Below are 22,065 nucleotides of genomic sequence, written 5' to 3' on the forward strand. Positions count from 1 at the left end.
GCACACAATCACCACATATACTGTTAAAAAATGAGGTATCCTTTTCTAGGGTGTAATTCATGTTTTTCAGAATAATCACATAATCATGCAGCCATCAACTACTGTGTATCCAAGACATTACTCCAAAAAGAAATCTTACACCTGTTTAACAGTCATGCTCACCCACAAACCCCCATTTTTGCAGCCCCTGGCAACCACTAACCAGCCTTATCTCTATGGTTGTTTCTCTGGACATTTCTTGAAAATGGACTCATAGCATACATGATCTTTTGTACCTGGTTTTCTAGCATAATGCTTTCATTGCTCACCCACACTCTCTCGTGTATCAGTAACTGATTCCTTCTAATGTTAACTAACCAGCCTTGACTCTATGGAACCCACACCCCTATTACCAATCAGGGAAGTTACGTGAGCAGCTTCAGTTCGCCCTTTTCTTCCAGAGTTATTTTCCACCATGCCCCAGAGCATCTAATTCAAGCCAAATGTTTCTGAGTCATGTAATAAAAGGACCAAGATGTAATCAAATTCTCTTAGAAGGCGTTCTTAGAAGGTGGTTTTCTGTCCTTGAGAAAACCTTTCTATTGTAGAACCTTGAAATGAATATAAATTCACATTTTTCCTTTTCCGGTCCTTGTTTAACAACAAGTTATTACACGAACTAGGCATTTCACCTTGAAATAAACACTAAGTCATCAAACTTCATTAAACACATTCACAAAAAAGACATACAACTATGAAAGTCATAACTCATTTATTGAACGAATAGTATATGCAAGAATACCAAAGGAAACATATACTACAAACTACGATCCTGAAAATAAAGCCAAGATAACAGGAACAAAATATACAGAACATGAGAGGAATGTTTGATATTTGACTCATGATGCATTCCTTATCTTTACAATTAAATGTCTGTTATGTGTGTTAGAACAAAACTGTATACCTTTGTCAAATTTTAGTGCTTTTTAAAAAAGCACCAGCACTCCAGAACACTTTCTCTTTTGCTTTGAGATTTTTGAGATTCACACATTTGTTCAAGTACATAGAATCTGGATCAATAGTAGACCTAAGGAACTTGTCATTCCTTAATATCTTGAGTAGCACATACTTCAGAGCAACTACTGCCTGAAATTCCAAAACTGGTGTTTCTTGAAATAAAATTGATTGCAGTTGTGGGTTTTTAATAGATTGAGATGAAAGTAAAATCCCGCCCCCCCCCGCCCCACCACCTCCCCCTTCCCCCAGGAACAAAGAGCTCTTATTAAAGTATAGAAACTCAACTCTATCTTTCTATTCTAAAGAACATTTTTTACTAACATTTCTGGTAAGGCAATAAATGCTCCAGAATAATCTTCAGTATACGCTTGCAAAGATTACACTGTTCAATATCATTAGAAAAAAAAAAAAGGAAAAGACGCTTCAAAATTTCAGGCTAAAATATGCATAAAGAACATTAATGGCAGTATTTTTGAAATGATGTAAATGTTATATACTTATCAAATAATGTCATGCTTATTAAAACTACAGTTAAGGACTTAAGAGATGTACAGTAAATACACTGCTGAGGTCCATTTTTCTAAATATTAATACCACAATGTGATTACTACCCAGAAGATGATGATGCTACTTGGGAACATAAGTACTGTACAATTTTTACATTGTAAGGCACTTTTACTCAGCATGTGACAAAAACATGTATACAGAATCAGTATATTGGAGATTTACAACCAAAGAAGATTTTTTTTATGTGACTTCAATTTACATTTCAATTTTGTCATGAAAGATGATTTAGCCAATCACACACCACAGTGAGAAAAACAGGTAGTCAGCCACTTGTCTAGCCAACCAAAAGGTAAAGTGCTATTCTGGTTGCTAGTGGCAGAGAGGGCTGAAGAAACCCACACAAAGTCATACATTTCACTACATAACAAACCCATCAACTGACAGCTTATAGTATTTGAAATCCTTTACATAATTATTGACTGGCCATGATTACCCCTGGCACCTTCCATTTTTCCTAAAAAAAAAAAAAGTCATTACAGTAGTTGTCCCAAAATGAAGGAGCTCTGTTTCTCCATGGGTAAATTCTATGGCACATAATATACAAACGATGTAGACACAGTGATCGAAAGTTTTGTTTTTTTTTTTTTTTTTTTAAAAAAAACACAATGGTTTTCAAGCTGTTGTAAGGAAATAAAGTACAGATCCTTTGGGAAAAGTCACATTGCTTGGTAAACAAACATCTAGATCTGTCCTTGCACTTCAAGTCATGATACATTTTGAAAATGAATCACATACATATGATGGCATATTAAGAGCAAAATGATAAAACATACAGGGCAACCTACTATAAAGCTAGTTTCTTTCTAGAAATAACATCAGATGTTAAAATAAAGCAAGCATTGAGTCCCTTGTTTAAGTAAATGTGTGAATACACACTTGACAAGTATGATTTTAAGGGACTAGCCGTTTTTAAAAAAATCAGTGATTAAGCACAGTGTAATTTTCCATCTGTTACATTTTAAAAATGCTTTCTACCCATGGTAGAATATTTCAATGTACAGTCTAGTCAACATGATTTCTTATGTGCAGTTCTGCTTTATGGTGGGAGGGTAACTAGCAATTCATAAATCAGAAACCCTTGGTATTGAGGTGTTATGGTACTATCAGGCAGACCACAACTGAAGGTTTTTTGTTTTTTTTTTTTTTTTTTTTTTTTTGGTTTTGCCATAAAGAAATATATAGATGTGCTTTAGCACATAAGTGGAAGAAAATATCACAAGCTCAAAATACCGGTGTGAAAGTCCTTTCTAAAAAGCTGGGTTCTTAGGCTTTCATAAACAGTTCTGGTGAGCAACAAAGCAATACCAAGCCCCACCACGAAAGAAGCAGGGCACCGCAGCCTATTTAATCATAACCAAAGCAATGACCGCAGACATTACAAATATTAAATAAGGTTTCTAAAATAGTGGTCACAAAGTTAAAAAATAAATACTGTTCTATGCAAAGACTGCTTTTCACTCCTATAGCACAAGAGACCTTACACTTTTTGGGCCAATATGTGGAGTATTTATTCCGTACAAACAGGGCACTTGAGAGAGGAACGGGTTTCAGACATGGTTGTCTCGAGTCCTTTAGAGAGTGGTAAGTTTTTAAATCTTAAAGAAGTTTAATTTGCTGTTGCCAAACATTACTTTGAACTTGAAAGGATTCAATCATTCTGCCAGAAGCTCTCTGCGCGACATGGAAAAAAAAGAGGTGTATGGTCAAGAGAATTTTGGCATAAGCACTGGAGCTAATAGCTTATAATCAGCAGTTGTACCAGTCCGAGCTGATCAGTGAGAACAACTTTAACAGGAACCCAGTGAAAAGTTTCAGCACATCTCTGAGATGAGATTTTTAGTATCTGCTGGCAAAGCCAAGAGAAAAATAGAGTTCTCTTCAGTTTTAGCCTCCATTACTTAGGATTGGAGAAAAGAAATCCATAAATGAGCAGAGTGGCCTGCAGCGGCATGTTTGCATTGTAAAGCAACATCTGCTTATGCCTTCCCTTGAGCATCGGTGCACTGAACACATTCAAACACTCTAAACAGCACAACTTTGTTCAGTCCAGAAATACAGCTTACTTCATTTCAATGCCTGCTTTAACTGCTGACACACTACACAGGGTTAATAGTGTTTCAACTGCGACCCAGAAACTGAAAGCTACAGCTATATAATATCAACATGTCAAACTCCGCCGTCGAGCGAGGCTCATAAAATGAACAAGACTTTTTAGGCAGCTTAATGAAGGATCAGGAGTTGGGCAGTAAAAATTACAAACCCTTTTTTGATTTTAGAAAACAGTGAAAAAGAATAGTAGTTATGGATGTCTTATTCATTCCCAGTTTTCTAACTCTGTCCCATGAACCTGTTTAAAAGATGATAAAGAAATGTAAAATATGATGCTTGAGGGAAATATAATCAACATAATGTTATTGAGGAGTGCGAATATATTATTGATTTGACATTAAAACTACATTCATTGATGAAGTAGATAGCTTGAGTTAATGGTTACAAAACTGTTAAAAACCAAAAAACATAAAACTAGGCAAGCCTACACAATCCTCAGCATTCCAGTAACATGCTCTTAAGTAAATGTAACAGGAATTGAAAATCTTACTGTATGCATTACTTCAACATGAATTTATCAGTGTGCACTGCGTTCTGACAACAGATCTCATACAATTATCTTTCATACCTAGTTTCCATTAAGTTGCTGCAGAGTTAGTTGTTGATCATTTTCTATTTTTCCCCGGCTTTTACTCTCTCGTTCTTCATCTTCTTCATCTCTCTCATCATTTCCACTATGATTTTTACAATACAGTCTACAAAGATAAAAGGAAAAAAAATGACAAATTCTTTGTCATTGTTGATGAGAACACATTTATGTCATCCTTAGTGGATGAGGGTGGCATTCATTTCATGTAATTGTTTCCTCATACACACTTAAAAATCCTCCACAAGTAAGGGCTGGCACAACGGCTCAACTGGCTAACCATCTGCATGCATGCTAGCGGTAGCTCCACTTCCCATCCAGCTCCCTGCCTGTGGCCTGGGAAAGCAGTGGAGGACAGCCCAAAGCTTGGAGACCCTGCAGCCACGTGGGAGACTGGGAAGAAGCTCCTGGCTTCAGATCGGCTCAGTTCTGGCCACTACAGCCATCGGAGGAGTGAACCGGTGGATGGAGGATCTTTCTGTACATCTGCCTCTCTCATAAAAATCAATAAATCTTAAAATAAGAAAACCCCACAAACAGTTACAAATCCATTTTTGTCTGAAAGGCAGGAAAAGCGTTATTATGGAGATAGAACAAATTCATCAGAAATAAAATCTCTGGTGGAGGATGACAATTACATGGCAAGTCTTCATTCCACCTGGCCAACTTAAAATACGAAAGCGGACACACACAGATAAACCAGATTCTATTACATTTATTTCATACATACAGCCTGGAATCCCACATTTCTGGAAATACATTTTGCATTTACTTCTGCTTTCTGCTTCACATTTCATGAAACAATTGTATGCAAACGCTTCAAATGCTTTTTCACCTTCACTGTTCTAGCCTGTACTGGGAATACATTCCTGAATCAGTCAATTGCCAGTGACCGTCTGGCTCTTGGGCTATGTCTTTCCTAGTCTACACTGATCCTTCCAACTTCCTTGCAAACACTGATGACTTGGGACAAGATCACACCTGATAGTTTCTCAAGTGTGTCGCAGACTAGATTTCGTGAACTATGGGAGTTTTATTTGCTTTCCTTTCACACTTACTTCTTACAAACTGGTAATAAAGTCTAAGAGCTTGGTTAGCTTTAGGTTCGACTTTTCTTTTGCAGTTAAGCCTTAAGAGTCGTGTAGTTTCAAACTGCCCCACTATTAGTGCTGCCACATGTGATCATCCGATAAAGGTGGTAGTTAGATAACCAGCTTTTTACAGAGTGAAGGTACGTTTGCCCCTTTAAAACTAACACGTAAATGTTGGAGCAATACTTTGAAATCACACTGTTCAGCTCATGTTTTATTCTTAAATATTTATTTATTTGAAAGGCAGAATAATAGAGCAAGAGACAAATTTTCCACCTGCTGGTTTACTTCCCAAGTGCCCCATAACAGTTGCAGCTGGGTCAAGTTGAAGACAGGAGCCAGAAAGTCCATCAGGATCTCCCATATGGGTGGTTTAGGGTCTAAGCCATCATCTGCTGCCTCCCAGGCAAATTAGCAAAAAGCTGGACAGGAAACAGAACAGCTGAGACTTGAACCAGATACCACTCCAATATAGGGTGTCCCAAGAGGCAGCTTAATCAACCGTGTCACAACACTTATCCCCAAATATCCTTTTCACTTCAGTGAAAATACTTCATATTTGAAATTCAGTTTTTAAAGAAGGTTTAAGTGATTTCAGGACAGAGAAGTTGGGATAACTTCAGCTCAGCAGTAGGCCAATTACAGACAAAATGACAGTCACAACGCTTAGAAAATATTCACTGGATGCCCTCTTGTGGCCAGCAGGGAGAAAAGTCAGTAATGCAGGAATTCACATGTCACAAACAGATCATTAAAATTTAGGTCTAACATTTCAGTACAATAAAAAGGCAGGATTATGCAAAAGGGGAAGAGCTGACTTCAGTCTAGTGTTGCACATTTCTTTTTTCTTGGGGTGGGGGGAAATCAAACATTTTCAGTAACTTTCACAGAACCCGAGAGGATCTGTACTCCTCAAATGCTACACATTGGGAACAATCTTTCAGTTAAAAGAGAGAGAGAGAGAGAGAGAGAGAAAGTCACTGTTCAATAGTAGGGTCCCTGACACTCCTCTGGGGAACTGCCTGTGGACTGAGTTCTGGGTTCCTGGCTTCTGCCTGCTCCCCTGGTTGCTACAGGCATTTTGTGAGTAAACCAGTAAGAGGACAATATCTGTCTGTGTCTTTCAACTAAAATGAAAATGAGTTAAATTATTTTTAAAAACCTCATGAGTTCAAGTATCAAGAGTGGAATTCCTTTACAGCAACACATATGAAGCATGTGCCCACAAAATGTAACCGGCATCTAACTAAGCTTTCGAACTAACTGATAAGGAGATACGAGGAAGATACTAGAGACATAATGAAACAGCAAATTGACAAATCTAGGATGTGCATCTTTTACAGACTGGACCACAATGTGGGCCCTAAGGTCAAAAGTTTAAACTGGGCAAACAAGATCCTTGTTGTCACAGAACTCACCATAATAAAATGTATGTGTACATATATACAATAGATATTACATATATATATGTATGAGAGGCAGAGAAACGAACTGATCTCTCATCCACCGGTTCACTCCCCAATGTCTGCCAAGAGCCAGGGCTAGCACAGGGCACTAACTAATTTAGGAAACTGCAAGTGCTATCTTAATCTATTAGGCCAAATACCTACCTACCCCTACAGCGCTCACATTAAAAAAAAAAATGGATAGAACAGAATTAACATAAAAATTTACATATTCCTGCCTCCTCTTTTCAATACGAGCATGTTAGGATCCAGAAAAGGCTGATTAGAATGGAAAGCCACATTTAGGAGACAGAGAAACCCTTCATTCAGAAATATTTATCCTTGCCTTTTTTCTGTTTGTCCATTCTTCTCTCCTCAGAGTAGTCACAGGAGGAATCTCATCTGAACTTACAGGCCTCTAAATGGATCTCAGCTTAAAGGCTGGCTTTACAAAGACATTGCAATGTGAAAAGCAAAAGGAGCAATTCAAACAATCATAGATTCCAATGTAAATATCTTTGTTTAGAAATGGTCGCTGAAATGCAGTTTCCTTTTTTTTTTTTGAAATGCAGTTTTCTAATAGCTAAATGTCAAAAAAAATCTAAATATCAAAAACTGGAACCTATAAAACTGATAGAGCCATGTAATGGAATTATATGCAACAACTAAAACATGGAAAACTAAAACTGTTAACTGTCTTAGATATAGTCAAGGAAAACAGATTACAAAATAGTGTATACAAGAAACTTTTGTTTTTATAGATATGCATGTATAAATAATCACTCTCTAGAAGAAAATATTCCAACTGGTTTAGAACTGTTATCTCTGAGTGACAGAATTAAAGTTGACATGTAGTTTCTTATCAATATTTTCTACTTTTTCCAAAACGAAAACAGGTAATTTACAAATATACTCCATTTAAGTATTTAAATAATTTTCCATATAGTCTCAATTTTAGGTATTTAAAATGCATCAGTCATATTAAGAATGTTAATAGTTACTTTAAATAATAATGTAGAGCTTCAGAAATATTTAAAACCGGTGAATTCATACAATGGAGAATATAAAATTGCCTCTTGTTCCTAATCAGAATGAAAGTGTATTTAACCTAACTGTTGTCAGAGATGAATTAAGAATCAGCAAACTACGAAGTTTCATCTCTGAAGGTAGGGTCAAGGCATGGACATTTTATTCACTTATTTCTAAAGATTCATTTATTTATTTTCAGAGTTATGTAGAGAAAATGTCCTCTGGTTCACTCCCCAGAAGGCCTCAACAGCCAGTACCGAACAAGCCAAAGCCAAGAGTTTCTTTAGGGTCTCCCAAATGGGTGGCAGGGGCCCAAGTGCTTGAGCCAGCTTCTGCTACTTTCTGTGGCCCATTAACAGGGAGCTGGATCAGAAGTAGAACTGCTGGGACATGAACCAGCATCCAAATGCATGCCAGTGCCACAGCTGGTGGCTTCTCCAAGCCATGGCACAGATGGGTGATTCTGAGGTACACCTCTGCTTAAGAAAGACAATTTGAGACAATTACTTGAAAATTCAGAAACTGGGCGTTGATGTAGTGCATAGTATGCTAAGCTTCCACCTGTGGTGCTACCATCCCATACGGGTGCTGGCTCAAGTCTCGGCTGCTCCACTTCCCATCCGGCTACATGCTTTCAGCCTGGGAAAATGGTGCAGGCTGGTCCAGGTCCTTCGGCCCTGCACCCACGTAGGAAACCTGGAAGAAGCTGCTGGTTCCTGGATTTGGACCAGTTCAACTCCAGCCAGGGAGGTCATTTGAAGAGTATATTAGTGGACAGAAGATCTCTTTCTCTCTCCTCCTTCTCCTCTTTCTGTAACGTCACTGCTTCAACAAAAACACTTTTTAAAAATTCAGAAATTGCGTCCCACAGCGTGGCCTAGCGGATAAGGTCCTTGCCCTGAACACGCCGGGATCCCATATGGGCACCGGTTCTAATCCTGGCAGCTCCACTTCCCATCCAGCTCCCTGCTTGTGGCCTGGGAAAGCAGTCGAGGATGGCCCAAAGCCTTGAGACCCTGCACCCATGAGGGAGACCTGGAGGAAGTTCCTGGCTCCTGGCTCCAGATCAGCGCAGCACCGGCCATTGCGCTCACTTGGGGAGTGAATCATTGGACGGAAGATCTTCCTCTCTGTCTCTCCTCCTCTCTGTATATCTGACTTTCCAATAAAAATAAATAAATCTTTTAAAAAAATGCTAACAGTATATTATAAAATTTACCAAACTCCCTTTAATAATAAAGAGGCAACTACTCAATTGAGTTCAGTGAAGTCTTTAAGGAACAGATGTTCCCAATGTTATTTTCAAGAGGTTCAGCACATAGCAAGATAGAAAATTTATTCTGTGGTGATTGCGTAAGTACCTGACAAAGATACATAAAAGAAAAACCAAATAAACCACGGACCACTCTCACTTTAAAAAATAGATGCACAAAAGTTCTAAACAAGGGCCTGCGCAATGGCTCTGTTAGCTAATCCTCTCTCTGCAAGTACTGAGATACCATATGGGCACCATGTCGTGTCCCAGCTGCTCCACTTCCCATCCCGCTCCTCACTTGTGGCCTGAGAAAGCAGTGGAGGATGGCCCAAGGCCTAGAGAACCCATACCTGCGTAGGCGGCCCAGAAGAAACTCCTGGCTGCTGGTTTCGAATCGGCTCAGTTCTGGCTTTGTGCCATTTGGGAAGTAAACCAGCAGATAGATTTCTCTGACTCTCCTCTATATAGATTTGCCTTTCTAGTAAAAAAATAAGTAAATCTTTAAAAACAAAGTTCTAAACAGAATTATTAAAATTCACCCCTGTATTAGAATTTAAAAACTGTACAACACTAGGAAATTTATTAATGTGATCTATGATCTATTATAATTAATAAAGAAATATTGCCTTCATGATAAGTGGTGAAAAAACATTTGATACTGATCACCATCAATTTATGAAATTTCTGAAATGGCGTCCATATGGGATCCCGGTGCTTTCAGGGCGAGGACTTTAGCTGCTAGCCCAAGCCACAGGGCCCCTACAGTCAGCATTTTAGGCAGTGCTGTACAATGCTGACATGCTGAGTACTTTAACCAACTAATTTTTTAAAATATTTATTTAATTTTATTGTAAAGTTAGGTATATAGACAGAGGAGAAGAGACACAGAGGGAAAATCTTCCATCTGTTGATTTTGTCCCCCATTGGCTGAGCTGATCCGAAGCCAGGAGCCCAGAGCCTCTTCCAGATCTCCCACATGGGTGCAGGATCCCAAGGCTTTGAGCCGTCCTCGACTGCTTTCCCAGTTCACAAGCAGGGAGTTGGGTGGGCAGCAAGGCTTCTGGGATTAGAACCGGTGCCCATATGGGATTCTGGTGTGTGCAAGGTGAGGACTTTAGCCATTAGGTTATTGTGCTGGGCCCTAACCAACCAATTTTTTAAAGAATCATTTATTTTTATTTGAAAGGCAGATTTTACAGAGAGAAGGAGAAACAGAGACTTTCCATTCTCTGAAATGGTAGCAACAGCCACAGCTGAGCTGATCCAAAATTGGGAATCAAGAACTTTTTCCAGGTCTACCAAGTGGGTGTAGCGGCCAAAAACCTTGGGACATTCTGCATTGCTTTGCTAGTCCATAAGCAGGGAGCTGGATGGGAAGTGCTGCAGCCAAGACATGAATACCCATATAGGATATGATACCCATATAGGATGCCAACTCTAGCAGGTGGAGGATTAGCATGTTATGCCACAGTGTCGGCCCCTCATAGGTATTTTTTTATACAGAGTAATCAAACTTAAAAATCACTAAGTTATTGCATTCTATGCATGTGAGAGTAAGTGCTTTACAACTCTCGAAGGCAAATGAGAAGCTCAAGGATTTCCATTTGCTTAAACAAATAGAACCATTATAGCGATATATTGACATCACTAGCCGAAGGCAACACAGGTAAGTGGAACAGCGATCTGTTATCTCAAACATCCACACCTTGTTCTTTCATAACCTTTCGGTTTCTATCTTCACAACTATATCCTATTCGAAGCTACCAACAATTTGCACCTGAACCACCAGCAGTAGCCTGCAAATTAATCTCTTATTTTCATCCTTGATTCTCCCACCTGAAAGTCAAGATTTTATTTACTTAAAAGGTGGTGTGACAAAGAGAGAAACTGAAAGATCTTCCACTTGCTGGTTGACTCCCCAAATGGCTGCAACAGCCAAAGCCAGTCGACACTGAAGTCAGGAGGCAGGAAACTCTTCTGGGTCTCTCAGATGGGTGGCTGAGCCCCAAGCGCCTGAACCGTCTTCTGCTGCCTTCCCAGACATATTAGCAGGGAGCCAGATTAGAATGGGACTCATACCAGGACTCTGACATTGATGCCAGCATTATAATTGGCAACTTAACTCACTGCACCACAAAGGCAGCCTCTGAGAACACTGGTCTGCACACAGTTTGCAGTTGAATACTCGTTTAATGAATAGATGTGTCCCTAAGGACTGCAGGCTTCCCGAGGATGTAGTTGATACCTGTGCCGACCAATAGTGTATGCCCAACTCCTAGTACAATGCCTGCTCTAGGAAGCATAATTCTGGATGAATGAGTTTTATTCCAAGGGCACATATTCACAGGAAAATGCCAGTTGCATTACTTATTCCTTTAATAATACCCTCAGCATTCTATTCTTGAATAGAGACACCTAAGAGTAGAGATCAAATACATGAATGCCATATATTTAAGGGTATTTACTTACTGACATACTTATGAAAATGGACAAGTGTTGTTTTCTTACTTGTATATTCCTCGTGACATATTTTCAATGTATTTAGCTTTGTCTTGCACTCCACAGTGGTAATGGTAAGTCTTCACACAGGCTTTTATTTCACATCCGATAGTAGCACCGGGCTGACTGCACAGTGTACACTTCTGTCACAGAGAAGAAAGGATCAGAAGCAGCACTTCAAAGTTAACATTAGCATTCTATGTCTTGACATATTTCAGCCAAGCATTCCAATTTACAAAGAAAATAACAACCATTTTCCATAAAAAGGAGCACAGACAACTTATAATAAGTTAAACTTATAATTAAAATACTGCAAAATAAACCATACTTTCGTAAACCTTTGAATGTGACATCATCTTTTGATGTTTCCATTACTTAACATTTGGAATACGCCAGCTTGGTAGGACAAAACTATACTACCCACAAGACTGGACTTAAGCCTAAATGAGATGATCTTTAGCACTGCCAACACAAACATGGAATGATATTATTGGGTACTGTAATGGCTGATGTTGTTCCCTCTTGGGGATCAGATCCCGTTCTATCATAATTTGGGAAAAGCACAAAAAAACAAGAGAGCAACCACCCCTCACCTCTGCAAAATCCATCTCTACCAACAACTCAAAGGACAGAGGAAGACCAAAGGAATTGAAATCTTTTCAAGATTTCTCAGTTGGAGCTACAGCAGACTTGCCTAAGGAATATTCTCAGAGACTGGTGTAAGTGGCTTAGGAGGAATTCCATAGGGGTACTGGGTTAAGTCCCACCTGCTCCACTTCATTATCCAGGTGCCTGCTTATGACCTGGGAAAGCTGTGGAGGATGACCCACATCCTTGGGTCCCTGCAACCACATGGGAGACCTGGAAGAAGCTCCTGGCTCCTGGGCTCTTATCTGCTCAACTCTGGCTGTTATGGCCATTAGGGGAGTGAAGCAGCAGATGGACGAACTCTTCCTCTGTAACTTTGACTTTCAAGTTAAATAAATTAATCTTTATAAAGAAAACAATATTCTTAGATAAAAAGCTGATTAGAAAAAGGGTTTCATGGTCAATTAAGTTGGAACAAAGTTAGGCTAAGAAGCCTTTTCTCCAGGATATCGGGATGTGGTGCAGTTTTCAAGTCTGTTGAACACTTAGATGCCCTTGTATTTTTTGAGGGGTGGGAGATCTTTCAATGAATTTTAAGCATACTTCTAGGAAAACTTATAGCTCTGTTTACCTTGATCTTCAAAAGTAAAGAGGTAAACAGCAACCTGATCAAGAGACCTGAATAGTTATGCCAGTCATTAATTTGGACTTTAGCCATATGTTACAATATTATTCTACTTGATATGATGAAGTGGTGTTTTTTTTTTTTTTCCTATTTTTTAGTATATGTGCTGCTGAAGCAAGTACTGCTTCCTTTTTTCTTTTTTTTTTTTAGTACTACAGGTTCTTCTATAAAACGATTTCATTTTTAATAAATTTTATTTTTAAAACAGTAATGAAAGTTCCAATAAATTGGACTAGAACTGTGAACAGATTACAGCAATACTTTTCACACAATCAATTATAGAATTCCAAAAAGAAGGATTTTTTTAAAAAAACATTTTATTTATTTTTCTTGGAAAGGCAGATCATATTTTTATGGAGAGAAAGAGAGACACAGAGAACTCTATCCACTGGGTCACTTCCCAAACGGCTTCAATGGCTGGAGCTGAACTGAAGCAGGCACCTCTCCTCCAGGTCCCAAGCACCTGGGCCATCACCTACTGCTTTCCTGGACAAGCATGGAGCTGCATGGCAAGTGGAAGAGACTCGAACCAGCAGCCCCATGGGATCTTGCTACTAGCAAGGTGAAGAGTTAGCCATCGAGCTGTCACGCCGTGCCCAAGAAAGGATTATTTCTAATGGATTTATCCAATAGGGTGCCAGCTCATGTCCTGACTGCTCCTCTTCTTGTCCAGTTCCTTGGAAATGTGATTGGGCACCTGCGATCTACACTGGAGGCCTGGATGGAGCTCAAGGCTTGCTCCAGCCACAGCCCAGGCCATTAAGGCCATCTAGGAGTACATCAGAGGATGAAGGAACTCTGGCCCTCTTCCTGTAATTCTGCCTTTCAAATAGATAAATTTTTACATTAAACACATATCAAATATGGATACCAAAAAATCTATAAGGGAAACTTTAAAGCTATGAAAAACATTTTAAGACACATAAATGTTTCTGTGCACTTTAAACCTATGCCTTAAAAACTTTTTATTTAAAAACAAAAAGAAGGCCCAGCGCGATAGGATAATGGTTAAAGTCCTCGCCTTGCATGTGCCAGGATCCCACATGTGCCAGTTCTAACCCCGGCAGCCCTGCTTCCCATCCAGCTCCCTGCCTGTGGCCTGGAAAAGCAGTGGAGGATGGCCAAAAGCCTTGGGACCCTGCACCTGTGTGGAAGACCCGGAATAATTCCTGGCTCCTGGTTTCTGACTCGCTCAGCTCCAGCTGTTGCAGCCACTTGGGGAGTGAACCATCAGACAGAATATCTTCCTCTTTGTCTCTCCTCCTCTATATATCTGCCTTTCCAATAAAAATAAATAAATCTTTAAAAAATATAAAAATAAAAAAATTAAGAGATTTTCAAAGCTCCATTAGCTTTAAAAAAGTTTTCTTTAAGCAAAATGACACAATAAAATAGTTTAAATTTGACAAGGTTTGTCACATTCGTATCATCACTGATTTTACTAGAGGATTTCTATCTGCCCTGAAATATAAACCTTAACAGTACAGTTCTCTTTAGCAATGAAGCTACTTAGAGTAGAGGTTTCAATATTATCAGTATCCTTGTTTTTACTACAAACAAGCAAAACATACGCTTTGCTTTTAACATATGAACCACTTTATATTAAGCTTTTGATGACTGATTGAATTTGATATGTGTTTCATATTTAAAGTAGTCAAGAATAATATGCATAACACAAGTGTAAGAACCACAGACCATTCTTTTTCCTCGCTTAATTTCCTGCAGCACAGTTTTGATATCGAAATCTCCAAATTCTGCTCTTGATGTTGTTGTGAGTTGAACTGTGCCAGAAGAAAATAACTGGAGAAGAGAAATGCACAATGTTAACAGAGGCCTTATACGAAAAAACATAAATGAGACATTAAATGTGTTATATTAATCTTCTCTAAGATGCGTTTTCCTCAGTATTTAAGTACTAACTCCAATTATTCTGAACATATTTATATTGTTAAAATACAACCCAAAATGAAAGATAATAAAATAAGATTGCTAGTATGGAGCCAAGATGAAATACCCTGCTTCAGACAAAGATTTCAATAATTTCCTGTCATCTCAACCATTCTGTATCTCTACAGAGTTTTTATAAAAAATAGATTAAATTGGCAAATTTCAACTATAGGTTGTAGGTTAGAATCACCTAGCGATTTTGTTTGTTCAAAACAGACATGTCCCGGATCTATTCCACGGGTGCCTCAAGTTCCTATATTTTGGAAATAGCCTCCCAGGTAAATCTGACATGTATTATGGTTAAAAATCTATGAAACTGGAACGGGTGGAGTGGCACAGATAGTTCCATATCAGAGTGTCCTTTCAAATCCTGGCTATTCCCGTTTCCAATCCAGCTTCCTGCTAATGTGCATCCTGGGATACAGCAGGAGCTGGCCCAAATTCTTAGATCCCCGCCTTCATGGTGGAACACCCGGCTGGAGTTTCTGGCTGCTGCAGGCATTTGCAGAGTGAATCAATGGATGGAAGGTACAGATCTCTATTTCTGTCTCTTTTGGTCTTTCTATTTGCCTTTCAAGTAGATGAAAATTAGCAAATATTTCTAAAAGAAGGTGATACACATAATGCAATTTTATATGAATTTTAATATATCATTACAATGCAATTTTAATATACATTATAGAAGATAAACTCGTAAGTAAATGTTATACCATGTGTTACACACAAAAGATACTTATTAAGTTACAGTAGAGGCCTAAAACATCTTTCATAAAACGTCTATGTAGCTGAAATTTTTGGTTACGAAAAATTCATGCATTACTTTGAAAATGGTAACTATAATGAATACTAGATCAAATGTTACAAAAATATAAAGGGAATTATTTTTAAAAACATAAGGTTTGTTAAGAATTAGGATCACACGACATGCTATTCATAATTCTAAAACACTAATGCTAGGCGACAAAGTGCTGTATTTGGTTATTAGCTACTGATTTCCAAAAGAGCTTCACTTTAAAAGCACAATGAAATAAAACATGCTTACCATACACTTATAATGTGCAGCTGCCTTCTTGGCATTAAATATATGCAATTTTCCTCTTGCTTCATTTTCTTCCTCCCCTACGTGACAGAATCCACATTTAGGCCTTGTGTCACTAGGGCTGCCTCTATGTGGAGATCTATCTCTCTGCAAATGGAAAATAAAAGACCAACTTAATAAAGTGCCTGATAGCATGATTTCAAGTTTAAATTACATCCACATGATTAGCTTCATCTATACAGTTTAAATAAAATGGCCATGGTACAACAAAAGAGTCCAAAAGTTTTGTACTTACGTAAGAGCTACTTTCCATTTCATCTGTTCCATGAGAGGATGTGGATCGGGTGTCTTCTGATAGCCCTTTGAAGTTGGTTTTTCGTGGCCTTCCTTTGCGACTTTTCTTTTTATTTTTAGGTGATGAGGGCTCCAGTTCATGCTCATTAAAACTTTCTTCTAAATCAGTTGCTTAAAAATGAACAAATGCTTTATATGGACCAATCTTAGAATGACAGTTATTACTTCATAGGTTCTAGCACAAACACTTCTCCTTAGAAAGAAATTATCTCCCAAAATGAGGAGAAATGTTCTGTGGTATATCCAATATAGCAATGTAATGTTTCAGAAAAATACAACAAAACCAAATGCAACAAAATGGTTATATTACAAATATGGCACTGTAGTTTCCTTTCTATCTACAATTTTATAATAGGGGGTTTTGTGATCTTGATTATGTGGTTTAAAAAATTAGTTATACTAAAATTAAACTTATAAGTTTTAGTCATACTGCTCACATTTCAAGAGCTTATTACACCCATGTAGCCACCTGCAGGCAGTACAAACTGTCTACCTTCCTGTCTACATTCCTACTGATGAAGAAAAGTTCTTTTGGATGGTACTGTTCTAAATAGCTCTTCAAACAATCATAAAGACTCAATGAACAAACTGAGCAAGAAAATCATCTAAAATGAACTGATAAAATAATCAAAACAGTAAGCACAAAAGGAGTTTCTAATACAAGTGGTAGGAAATCTATGTTGAGCATTAATTGCGTATATTATTTTGATAAAAAATATGTAAAATTTTAGAACTCTATAATAATTTTAAAAGGATTTCTATAATTAAGAGGTGTTCCAGTTATTCAATACAGCTATTTTATTAGTTGAGTGCATATTGTCATACAAGACATTGAGTTTTTAAAAATGTTTTTGTAACAACCAAATATTTACTTGTCTTAGGGTCAAACTATAAAGTTTTTGGCATAGTTCCAATACTTTCATTATTTTTATTTACTGATTATAATTCTGGAGGCTAACATAACAATGAGAAAGTAGATCAACTTTTATTCACAAATATAAATATTTTTCCCAATACTTTAAAAAGGGTTAACTCAGTAAATATAGTTGAATATGTAAACTCAAATAACTCATGTATCAGGTTGTTTGTAAAATAGTTAATGTTCATTTGTATAAATGCAGCTTCATATAACAATGTAGGGCTTGAAGGAGTTAAGGGGAAAAGGGAAAAATTACAGGGTTGTGTATTATAAGACAAACTCACATGAACAATTCCCGTAACGACAGAGTAGACAATAAAACACACACTCTGATAGTAACATTACAGCAAATTCCATATCAGAGCAAACTACTTTTTCTTTTTCTTTATATTAAGTGAGAAAATTTCATGTATTTCACAATATAGGATTTAGGAGTCCAGTGGTATGTCCCAGCCTAGCCTTCTTCTTGCCCACACTCCTTACCCACCCTCTTCCTTCCTTTTTTTTTTTTTTTTTTTTTGCTATTTTTCACATGGCATATTTTCATTTCACCCTGCAATCAGACTTAACACTCCATTAGGTAAACATATCTATCCATAGCAAGCAGGGGGGAAAAAAACCTTACTCTTCCTCAGGAATACAAAGTCCCATGATGTCAATTTCATTCATATAGATTACAATTTTGTACTCTGTGTATTAATTATCACAGATCAGGAAGAACATATTTTTTCCCCCCCTTTGGAATTGGCTTATTTCATTAATCATAATGGTTGCTAAAAGACTTCATTTACTTGGAAAAGACAAGATTTCATTATTTTCTATGTCCAAGTAGTATTCCATCATATATACATATTTTTTTTAAAAAGATACATTTCTTTTTATTGGAAAGCCAGATTTACAAAGAGAAAGATCTTCCATCAGCTGGTTCACTTCACAAATGGCCACAACGGCCAGAGCCGAGCTAATCCAAAGCCAGGAGCCAGGAGCTTCTTCAGGGTCTCCTACTCAGGTGCAGAGTCCCAAGGCATTGGACCATCCTCTACTACTTTCAAAGGTCAGAAGCAGGGAGCTGGATTATAAGTGGAGCAAATGGGACATAAACCAGCATTCATATGGAATGTCAGCATTTGGAGGCCCAGGATTAGCTAGCTGAGCAAAAGTGCTGGTCCCCATATATCATTTTCTTTATTTAATCATTAGTTGATGGGCATCTGAGTTGATTGCATATCTTAGTTATTGTGAATTAAGCTGTTATAAACATGAGGGTACAGATAACTCTTTAATAGGCTGATTTAATTTCATATGAATAAATTCCAAGGAATTTGATGGCTGGACCATATGGTAGATCTAATCTCCATATGGTCTTCTATAATGGCTGCACTAAAAGACATTCCCATCAACAGTAGATTAGGGCAGCTTTCCCCCCCATATCCTCACCAGCATCAACTGTTTTCTGATTTCTGTGTGATAGTCATTCTAACTGGAGTGAAGTTGCTTTGTGGTTTTTATATACATATCCCTGATGGCTAGTAATCCTGAACATTATTTCCTATCTGTTAGCCTTCGAAAAACGCCTGTTCATGTCCTTTCCCCATTTCTTAACTGGATTGTTTCTTGTTTTAATTGAGTTTTTTGAGATCATTATAAATCCTAGATATTATTCCTCTACCTGTTGCATAGAGCATATTGTGTTTTAAATAGCTTTAAGTGACATTTTTCTTCCTTAAGTGACAATTTTAAGACATGGGATTTTGGGCCCAAATTTGAGTTCTAGCTGCTCCACTTCCCATGCAGCTCCTTACTTGTGGCCTGGGAAAGCAGTAAAGAATGGCCCAAAGCCTGTGATCCTGCACCTGTGTGGGAGGCCTAGAAGAAGCTCCTGGCTTTGGATCGGCTCAGCTCCGGCCGTTGCGGACACTTGGAGAATGGGGCAGCAGATGGAGGATCTATCTCGCCTTCTCTCTGTAAATCTGTCCTTCAACAACAACAACAAAAAAATCAATAAATCTTTAAGACATGGGATTTAATTCAAGCTGTTAGTTGCAGTTGTGAACAATTCAAAATTCTTAAAGTGATAAACAAATGCTTCAATTTTTTTGATATAGATATACAAGGTTTGTGAAAAAAATGGTTTTTAAAAGTACATATAAATCACTTCTTGGCCTTTTGGCTAAGATCAAGCGTAAAAGTATATATAAAACATGTGTATGTGTGTATATATAACATTCAGTTATCTAAAATGAGAACAGTATCACTAACATCATAACACTGTTTTTATTAAATATCTATAAAGTCATCACTTTAAAACTGATTCCATTATCAGATCAATGTAACTAGTTTTCTCCATGGCATTTCTTTCTTAATATAAAAGATTATTCAGTATTTAACATTTATTTTGTTTGGAAGGCAGTTATATGGAGAAGAGAGACAGATCTTCTACATGCTGGTTCACTCCCCAAATGACCCCAATCGCCAGAGCTGAGTGGACCTGAAACTGGGAGCCAGGAGATTTTTCTGGGTCTTCCACCAGATTGCAGTGATCCAAGGACTTGAGCCATCCCCTATCACCTTCCCAGGCAGTAAGCAGGGAGCTAGATTAGAAGCGGAACAGCTGGGACACAAATCAGTGTCCATATGGTATACCACTGCCACAGACAGACGCTTAGCCCATGCCACAGCGCTGGTCCAAGATTATTCAATATATAAAAGCCACAGAAAAAAAGTCACAAAACAGTCATGGATTTAATTATTTCACTTCCAGACTTCTGAGAAGTTTTTTTTTTTAAAGGTGTTAAGTCAAATGACAGTTAATAAATTGGAAAAATACTGGCCTTACTTGTGAAAAATGATTAGTATCCTTATATGATAAGCTCAAGTAAGATGGCAGCTTTAAGTATGAAGCAGATGAAAGGTATAATTACATAATTTACAGAATAAAAGGTTAACAAACCTACTTTTAATTTCTCTAGAATGGAAGTGTAAATCAAGCGATACATCATTTTTGAACTAGCAATACAGTAGACCGAGTTATAAAGTTTACAATAAACCCAACAAAACATTTATTTGCAATAAAAATAAAAAATGTCCCCTATGGATTAAGAAGACATCACGCCTATGCTTGAACAGGATTGAAGTGAGAAAATAATTTCTTGCTCATTTAATAAAATTCTGATAAAAATGCAACTTAGCTGATTTTTTTTGGAAAAGTAAATGAATAAAAATATACAATAAGAATATTCAACAGCAGTTAACATCCCAGCATATGGGGGAAAATGTTTGGTCTAGCAGTTGAAGACATGACCATACCAAAGTGCCTAGGTTCAAGTCCTGTCTGCTCCTGAATCCAGCTTTCTCCTAACGTACACTGGGGAATGTAATTAGAGACGGTTCAAATACTTGGTTTCCTATCCACAACATGGGAGATGATCAATGTTTCTGGCGCCTAGTTTTGGCTACCCCAACACTGGTCATTTCAGGCATTTTGAGAATGAACTAACCAATAGATGAGAGAGATCTCTGTCTCTTTGAAATAAATATATATTTTTTTAAATACAGAGAAATGTATTGGTAGGAGAGAATAACAAGTGTGAAAACAGACACAATGCATGTGGAAGCTGACAGTATAATATTGGTGGCATTTTAGACCAGCTGGGAAAACATACAATGGTACCACTGGCTTTGTACTGTTCAAAAAACTGAGACCCTGGGCCAGCACCAAGCATGATAGGCTAAGATTTCGCCTGTGGTACTAGCTCACAGCATGGGTGCCAGTTCGCATCCTGGTGGCTCTTCTTCCAACCCAGCTCTCTGTTTATGGCCTGGAAAAGCAGCAGAGGATGGCCCAAGTCCTTGGGACCCTGTAAGCCATGTGGGCTATCTGGAGGAAGCTCCGGGCTCCTGGCTTCAGACCCATCCAGCTTTGGCTGTTGCAGCCATTCTGGGAGTCGATGGAAGGTCTCTGTTACCTTATGTAACTCTGCTTTTCAAATAAAAATACTAGTTTTTACAAAATGAGATTCCTCATAATGTATGACACAGATAGATTAAAATTATATCAATAAACAGCTATAAATGTAGCAGAATAAAAGATTTTTAAAGGATTCATTTTGTGTTAAGATTTATTTTTTTTAATTGGAAAGTAAGATATACAGAGAGGAGGAGAGACAGACAGGAAGATCTTCTGTCTGCTGACTCACTCCCCAGGTGGCTGCAACAGCCAGTGCAGAGATGAACTGATCTGAAGACAGGAGCCATGAGTGTCTTCCGGGTCTGCGACATGGGTGCAGGGTCCCAAGGCTTTGCGCTGCTGTTGACTGCTTTCCTAGGCCACAAGCAGGGAGCAAGATGGGAAGTTGGGTCAGCTGGACACGAACTGGCACTCATATAGGATCATGGAGTGTGCAAGGCGAGGACTTTAGCCACTAGGCTACCATGTCGGGACCAAAGGATTCATTTATTTTTATTAGGACAATTTAACAGAGAGAGGAGAGTGAAAGTGAATCTTTCAACTGAAGGTTCACTCTCTAATTGGCCACAATAGCTGCAGCAGAGCAGAGCAGAGCTGAGCCAATTCCAAACTAGAAGCCAGGAGCTTCTTCCCAGTCTCTCACATAGGTGCAGGGTCTCAAGGACAAGGACCATCCTCCACTGTTTTCCCAGGCAATAAGCAAGGAGCTAGATGGCAAGTGGAACAGCTGGGACAACAACCAGAACCCCTGTAGGATGTTGATGCTGCAGGCAGAAGCAACTTGCCCAATAGTATTCGACAGCATTTAAAAACTGCCAGGGCCCTGCACCATAGCCTAGTGGCTAAAGTCCTTGCCTTGTAAGCACTGGGATCCCATATGGGTGCCGGTTCTAATTCCGGCAGCCCAGCTTCCCATTCAGCTCCCTGCTTGTGGCCTGGGAAAGCAGTCGAGGACAGTCAAAGCTTTGGGACCCTGCACCCGTGTGGGG

The 22,065-nt window shown here is 38.4% G+C and overlaps 1 protein-coding gene across 3 annotated transcripts in view; it reads right to left on the reverse strand.

Moving 5' to 3' along the window:
* Positions 1–736: 736 nt before the first annotated feature.
* PHF6 (PHD finger protein 6) overlaps positions 737–22,065 on the reverse strand; it is a 50,892-nt gene continuing 29,563 nt past the window's right edge. The window contains exons 6-11 of one of the 3 annotated variants that reach the window (XM_040999460.1): positions 16,132–16,301; positions 15,840–15,983; positions 14,546–14,650; positions 11,587–11,720; positions 4,241–4,367; positions 737–3,234 (exon numbers count right to left, since the gene is read on the reverse strand). In XM_040999460.1, the coding sequence (XP_040855394.1) occupies positions 4,241–4,367; positions 11,587–11,720; positions 14,546–14,650; positions 15,840–15,983; positions 16,132–16,301 (680 nt within the window). In that variant the 3' untranslated portion in view covers positions 737–3,234. Of the gene's footprint in view, positions 4,368–11,586; positions 11,721–14,545; positions 14,651–15,839; positions 15,984–16,131; positions 16,302–22,065 lie in introns of all 3 variants that reach the window. The other 2 variants (XM_040999461.1, XM_040999462.1) reach the window with 2 other exon arrangements.

This window comes from Ochotona curzoniae, unplaced genomic scaffold (genome assembly GCF_017591425.1).
Source record: "Ochotona curzoniae isolate NIBS_2020 unplaced genomic scaffold, NIBS_Ocur_1.0 scaffold_1852, whole genome shotgun sequence".
Taxonomy (NCBI): Eukaryota; Metazoa; Chordata; class Mammalia; order Lagomorpha; family Ochotonidae; genus Ochotona; species Ochotona curzoniae.